Source organism: Hibiscus syriacus, unplaced genomic scaffold, assembly GCF_006381635.1.
Source record: "Hibiscus syriacus cultivar Baekdansim isolate YM2019G1 unplaced genomic scaffold, ASM638163v2 tig00110895_pilon, whole genome shotgun sequence".
NCBI classification, from domain to species: Eukaryota; Viridiplantae; Streptophyta; class Magnoliopsida; order Malvales; family Malvaceae; genus Hibiscus; species Hibiscus syriacus.
The window spans coordinates 1,126,182-1,133,640 of record NW_024062903.1 but is presented as its reverse complement, the minus strand read 5'-3'; the positions used below and the strand labels follow the sequence as shown (position 1 = coordinate 1,133,640).

Sequence of the window (7,459 nt, the reverse complement as noted above, 5' to 3'; positions counted from 1 at the left end):
TTTAGATTTATTTAAAATTTGAAAATCCAAAGTAGACTAGAACTCAAACACTGAAAAAAATTTGAATTGAATCAAAAAATATAAAATTAAGAAATAATATTATTTCGAGTCGAATGGAGTGTTAATCACCCTAATAAGCACACATTATACCTGAGCCAAATCCAATATTTAATCATAGTTTACCATAAGTTGAACTATTATAATAATAATATACAATATTTTTAAATGAAAAGTAAATGGACTGAAATCCTAGAAATAAAAGTAAGAATACTTAATTCCAAATGTGCAAAGAGTACAAGGATTTAGAACACATTTTAACCTTTTAGAATTGAGAAAGGTTTAAAAGGCGCAGATGAATTTTCTGTTTATTGAGAAAGATTTTAGAATATAATTAATATTAAATAGATAAAATATGTAAACATTGAGAGTTATTATTATCCTAAATAAAAATAAGAAGAAAAAAAAACAATTTCACTAACAATTTAGCGAGAGAGAACTGAAATTGATCAAAATAATCTCTTGGTAAAGTTTGATCAAATTGACCCCTAAACTTTTACAAGTCATTAAATATACAATAGATTTGAACTTGCATATTAGGTTATAAATGTAGGCCTTATCATGGATTTCATACCTTCGCTTTACAAAATTTGACAAGTTAGCCCATTTACTTTAAGTTTATCATAAATTGATTATCATATGTTATGAAAATTGACAAGTTAATCCAATAATTGATAAACACATAAATTTGATATGTTGATTTTTGCATACAAATGCTTATTTTTACAAGTTAATGATTTAATGATAAAGCTTAATAGTATTACCCAATTGAACTAGTCTTTCAGTTTTCATAAAGTACGAGGATCATATTCTGATAAACTAAAATAGATAGAATAATTTCACAGCTTTCACAAAATAGAGGGATGGAATGAAGCATAAGACCAAAAATGTACCATTAATTTAGCTTTTTCAATAGTTTGAAGTGCATTGGTGAAACCAAAGGGAGTTTTATTAAATAAAGTCAACATCATGTGGCCAACAAAATAAAAAGTCAACATTGATATAATCTAGAAAACGTGTTTTTGAATTAAGATAATTTTCTCCCACTTTCCATGTGTGAATGTCAACTAGATTAAACATGGAAGACCGTTTACTATATAAATATATGTTTGAATTGTTGACAAAAAAATAAGTACGAACAAATATTAATAATTATAAAAATATTTTAAAATCATTAATTCGGTGACATAATGTTTCAAGCATTGGCTCGACGACATAATACAAATAAAGAGTTTATCTACAAAATACAGCTCAAACAGTTATGAATATTAAATTTTATCATATCCCAGTTAACATGTTTGTGTTCAGCTCAGACGACTATCAATTTTAATATAAAAGGGCAAGTTTATAAAATATAAATAGTCGGGTATTTTAATAATCGAGAGACTTAACAAAACAACATTCTAATTTGAGAGAAGCAAAGTGATCCATAAACATCATGAGTCCAATAGTATGTTTTCTGCTAATTCAAGAAGACGACACACATTTGTGTGTCATAAATTTATGACACGCATTTATGACTTACATTGCGTGTCATTGAAGCACACATCATTAGAAAAGATTACACACATTCGTGTGTCGTAATTGTATGTCATATATATATATATATATTGTAGATTGACAAATAATCAAACTAAATCACATTTAATGCCTCATAATACTAAATATATTTATCATATTATATATAAGCAATCCATTTGCATACAATATATTAACATTAAGTTATCAAAAATATTATAATCATATGTCGATACAAAATATCACGGCATAATAAAGTTTTCCACATAAGATACTCATTCTTTGCGAATATCAAACATGTCGACGTTGCGGGAGATGCAACTCCTCTAGCTTCTTCTGTAATTTTGAAGTTGCTTCTTCAAAGTCGAGAACTCTTGAAACAGGCTGCGAATGAGCATTGGCTTCAACTGAACTAGTAGGAACATCAAATGCACCAGCTGTTCTCGAACCCTTCCCAAAATTAGAGTTGATCACCTTTGGTTTCCACTCCTTATTTGAACTAACTGCCGATGACATACAGGAATTAATACTTTGCATATATTAATCAAGCATCAACTATATTCAGGTGAGAACATAAAGTAGTCCAAACATTTGTAAAGAGCAAACATTTTCATTTATGGTTATCAAGTCATCACTCATCACTAAGTAATATGAAAAGAACGAAAAATCAAGTAAATTTGTGGTAAAGGTATCTTAAGCTTTAAAAGCTTTACTTTTCATTTCTCACAGTTACACTGTTATTTAAGGCGATACTTCTATTTACATATGGGTAATTCACCATTCCTTCTCGGTTATAATGATGATTTTCATTCAAACTTGCAACAAACATGCTACTGAATTCTATTTCGCTCAGAGGAAAAGGTGATTGATATCCATTTACCAAAATTAGTTATAGATTCCAATGATTATAAGGAGTAACATAGTGGGTCTGAACTCCGAAAATCCTTAATCAATCAAACAAAGGAGGGCATTCAACTAAACTTTCTTGGTCTAAGTGAATTTAGATAAATCACATCTCTAACAAATATCACACATATCTTGATATCTAGGTTAGATCGAGACAACTTAAGCATCCATGTACAGTCTATCAAAAAGCCAAAAATCAGTTTTTTTTGTATCAGAAGGATTATAGCACAAAATCCACAATGTTTCTCTGGATTTACCCAATTAAGCCATAAAACCAATAAAACACCATATAAGTTTCATCAGCAATTACCAATATATAAAAAAGTTACAAAACAACATTGATTTGGAAACTGAAAAGTTAAATACTAATCCATTCTACCTGCAGGTTTCTTTGATTTGGATCCAATAAATCTGTTATTTTCTCATTATATATCTGCAAAAGAAAATTGAAAATGAAGTGATAAGGAACAAGAATAGTACAACGCTAAGCAGTCCAATTATGTCAAAACTAAGAATCAAAATAATTCAATTAACTCTACCTCAAGAAAAGAACAGCGGATTTGATACTTGAGATGTTTATCAGCATGCTTAATTCACAAGTTCTAAACCAGAAATATAGTATAACTCAAATACCCACCTTGGCACATAGAACTCCAATTGCAATCCCTCTAATGTGGGAAAGACGGACAATAATGCATAAAGTATGGAAACATGAATTACTCAATTGCACTGATGTAGCAAATTAGATTACTACAATACATACTGATCAGCTAGTAACCACATAAGTCACATATAAGTTAAATGTCCTCGGGAATATACCATTAATAGTAATTTAACTTTGAAATAGGCTTGTGATGCTATATGCATGAAAAATAGAATACACGAAGGATATCATAAAGGCAAAAACAAAAAATTCATATATCAGTTAAAAGCATAGGAGTAGAGCCCCAAACAAAGGGAACTAATTAAAAACACGAAAAATATTAGGAACAAAAGGTATATTGATAGTGGAACTTACATTTTATTAAAGAATGTTTCCAGTAATACTGAGAATTAAGCAACGTTGCAGCAACGTTGGTTCCTTCCAATGGTGTGACGTTTCTAAAATTATCATCTCTTACACAAACAACATATTTGTGATCATACTGCAATCTAAAAGAATTCCCAGAGTCTTTATTTGTCTCCAAATTTTCATTTTCATCAGCTACATGGAAGTTGAGACACAAATTTAGTCCATAATCAACTTCCTGGGGTGAACTTAAAGTTTCAGCATATTTGACAAACTGATTCTGACCATCCTTGAAGTTAACAACGTATGTTAGTGGACATGGTTCCCAGCCACAAAGACTTATAAGCTTTTGAGCCTGAAAATTTCAAAATTAATAATCTTCAACACCAACAAGAACTCAAGAATGCATAAATGATAAAACCACAATCATCAATGCAGAAAATGTTAAACTTGTAAAGTCATAAATTGGAGAAACCATTGGATTATTATCACTCTTTTTTACCAAAGCAGGTGGAATGATATGAAATTGCAGTAGAAGGAAGTTTCATAAAGGAACATGCATGTTTAAGTGTACATGTTCCTATGAAGCTGAGACTGGAAAATATTTTCAGCCCTAATGTGTTTTTAATTGCAAACTACAATGAGAAACAAGTTTCATACATGATAGTACAAGTTAGCATAATCCACAACATATCCATCTTTTATACATTCTATTTGAGAAAATTCAGCGTTCCTTTTCAGACAATCCACCATTAGGGGTTGTCTGAGAAATTCTTCGAGTTGAGGATTTCTCATAAATTCAATGGCTGAAGATGAAATTACTGGAAGAGTCATAAGTTGAAAGAGTGAGTTCGATCTCGCCCGGAATTTATCAACCAAATCAGCAGGCACAGTGGGAGGAAATTCAGTCAGTCTTTCATCACAAACATTGTCAATCCAAGGGCAAGTCAATTTGTGTCCACTATTCAGCTTTAAGCTAAACACTGAGGCCACATTCTCTACTGAAGAACATAAAAAAAATGATATCTAATTTATCCTACAAATACTAGAATTTTCAAACTATCTGGAAAAAATTAAGCAATATTAGATACATAACATGCCTTGTTGTTGTGTCCAAGAAGGTGGGGTCGAAAATAGGAGATGTGTTCCGCATGATTCACAGGCCAGAATTTCCATATCCACATTGACCCAACCTCTCATAGCACAATTAACAAAATTTACTACCTAAAAAGAATGGAAAACATTATCATCTCTTTGAATTAAAAAAAAAACCCAAAAAGCATAGGAAAGGGTAGGGTAAGAATATAAAGAAGATAGAATAGAAACCTTGGGCTTAGCAAACCAAGTCATGGATTTGAAAGTTGATAGTCTCCTGAGAAGATCTCCTCTATCCCATGGTCTGCAAAGTGGAGATTCACTCGCAGCTAAGCCATGCTGATTCTCTTCTGCTGCTAAAGAATACGTTGGATTTGAGCATTTCTTTGCTCCTAATAATTGTTCATGTATCCCCATTCCCGTTCCCGGTGGCGATGGACTACCCATTAATTACAATTACAAATACATTTTATATAAAAAAAATAGCAGTAGTGATGAGATTTAATTGAAACTTCAAGTTTCATCAAACAAATCAGTGGTTAAAACTTAAAAAAATAGAAAAAAGAAAACATGGAGTGGAAGAGCTTGTCCATGATGGAATGAAACCTCTTCTTTGGATCATTGGCCATTTCTTCTTAATGGAACAATAATAATCTCTTGGCTTTACAAAAATGAAAAAAACAAGGATTTTGTTCAACTTTTGCCGCTCCTACAACCACTTGGCTCTTCTAACCATTGTCTTTCTTACCCCCTGTATCAATTCTCCTTTGATGATTTTGGGTGTTCTCGTTTGGATTTTAGAGGGTAGGGTTTGGGGAAGAAGCATTCTCCATTTGATCTCTTAATATCGTGTTTCTTGGTAACATGAATGCAAAGAGAAAAAAAGGAAGCATAGGTTTAGTGTGAACTGATGATCCAGGGGGAAGAAGCGGGAAAGGATGAAAATTATGGGGGGGGGGGGAAATTAAAAGATGACTTTTACAGATGACACACAATTAAAAGTGTACTCCGTGTTTTTGCAATTTTTTTGGATTATGACTATTAAATATGACACACATTATTGTAAGTCATAAATTGTTCAGATTTTAAGAAACATGACATTTTTTTATGACACACGTTTTTTGCAAGTCATAAATTAGCGTGTGTCATCGTTCATGTGTCATTAAAGGTATATTTTCTTGTAGTGAAGGATGGAATACACAACAAATTCTAATTTTTCACAGTCCACACACACAACACACACCAAATACAAACCAATGAAAAATAGAGGACTATAACTGGAACAAGAGCGCAGACGCTTAAACCAATGCAAAGAAATAACATCTAGATGAACCGGCAATAGCAACCCAAACTAAACTTATGTCAGGCACTGTGAGTTGGATATATGCACTTTCTGAAAAAGAATAACTAGCTCCCAGATTGCATAGGATTGCAATAGTCTCAAACACAAACAATAGCTTAATTCCAAGAATCGATAGCAACTCGAGAACACCCTCTCTCCCATATCAATTGGCCTGGGAAGAGTTTGAAGTCTCTCAAATAACACAACTGACAGAATCTAACCCATACCTAGGATAACGGGAAGACACTGGACTGGAAAGGCGGCTAACAACAAACGCCGACTGCTGAAACGATTGACAACCGTCTCTCAAGCACCTTCTCTCATGAAACTGAAGAATCCACACCAAAGCATCACCAAATGCTAAAGTTGTTTCAACTTCAAACACACAACCCAAACGACGCCCAGAAATAACCCCACCATGGCTTTCATTATCTATCATCGAAACTCTAGGATAATACAACCCACTCCGACCTACGTTTTCGACTTCTTCCTTTAAAAAAAGTAATTAACTTGAAAGAACTCCTCACATGCTTAGAAAAAAACCACCTATTCCAAAAAGGCGCATCCTGCATCCTGGAATAAAGAAAAAGAATGGGAAGCCACCACTGACTTAAAACTTTGAAAAACTCCATTTGCCCATAACTTTCAACAACAGACTTGAAAAAAGGCCCAACATTAGAAAAAGTGAGACTTCAAAAAACCCCTCTACACCAGTTGCGATAAACTCCACTAAGACATCCATATGCACCGAAATGCTGCCAACATTCCACTATCGATAAAATACCTCTGACTCAACACCTTGAACTGCATATCCCCCATACCACCTTTTTCGGGACCAATATTTTCTGCACATGCCACAACGAAACCATAACCATCCGCCATAACAACAGAAACTAAATGCCACACTCCGCCCTCGACCAAATATCCATCAAAGAAAGCATGGACCTCTCAACAATGTTGAACTTCCATAAGAAGCAAACTCCCAAGTTACAGAAGCTGTCAGCAAACTCAGACCAGAACTAAACAACCCTCCAATCGACACTATAGGCATGTCGAAATAGACTATTACCAACAACCACCATATTACAACAACAGGAAGTCAAACCCAGCTTCTGCAGCAGAATCCTCTAGCAACCAAGGACACATTAACACCAACACTGCTGAATTCATCGCTCCACCACCGTTCGGAGTGCCATCAAAAAACACAAAATGCAAAACACAAAAACATAAGCGGCCAGAGGACAACATCTTTCGAACAAAACCACACACTCCATTCAAACTAAGAGACGAAGAAAAGAAACAACGGCGACGAAAACAACGCCGACAAAACACGAACCGCTCAATCGCGAGGCAGTGGCCACCACCATCACCATCCTTGCTGCTAAAAACAATTTATTCAAAGGTAAAATAACAAAAGAAAGAAAAGAATCGGCGGCCAGTAACCAGCCTTAAGGGCTGGTGCCATCGCCTCCGCAAAACCAAGTAAAAGCAACAAGAAGAGTTTTTTTTTAATGTTTTTTTTCTATTAGCAT

The 7,459-nt window shown here is 33.7% G+C and overlaps 1 protein-coding gene across 1 annotated transcript; it reads right to left on the bottom strand.

The window, feature by feature from the left end:
• Positions 1–1,866: 1,866 nt before the first annotated feature.
• LOC120145928 (nuclear-interacting partner of ALK-like) lies at positions 1,867–5,214 on the bottom strand. The gene is made up of 6 exons (XM_039159630.1): positions 5,156–5,214; positions 4,817–5,024; positions 4,591–4,714; positions 4,151–4,491; positions 3,500–3,845; positions 1,867–2,078 (listed from the first exon to the last, which is right to left on the bottom strand). Exons 1-6 carry the CDS (start codon positions 5,212–5,214, stop codon positions 1,867–1,869), a joined length of 1,290 nt encoding a protein of 429 aa, XP_039015561.1.
• Positions 5,215–7,459: the final 2,245 nt, after the last annotated feature.

What these genes read in the sequence shown, in the direction of transcription:
- LOC120145928 (XM_039159630.1), bottom strand. Translation starts at nt 5,214, where the DNA reads ATGGCCAATGATCCAAAGAAGAGGTTTCATTCCATCATGGACAAGCTC. An exon ending in GACAAGCTCTTCCACTCCAT is followed by an intron (nt 5,025 to 5,155) that starts GTTTTCTTTTTT and finishes ATTAATGGGTAG; the next exon opens with TCCATCGCCACCGGGAACGG. An exon ending in CTTGGTTTGCTAAGCCCAAG is followed by an intron (nt 4,715 to 4,816) that starts GTTTCTATTCTA and finishes CATTCTTTTTAG; the next exon opens with GTAGTAAATTTTGTTAATTG.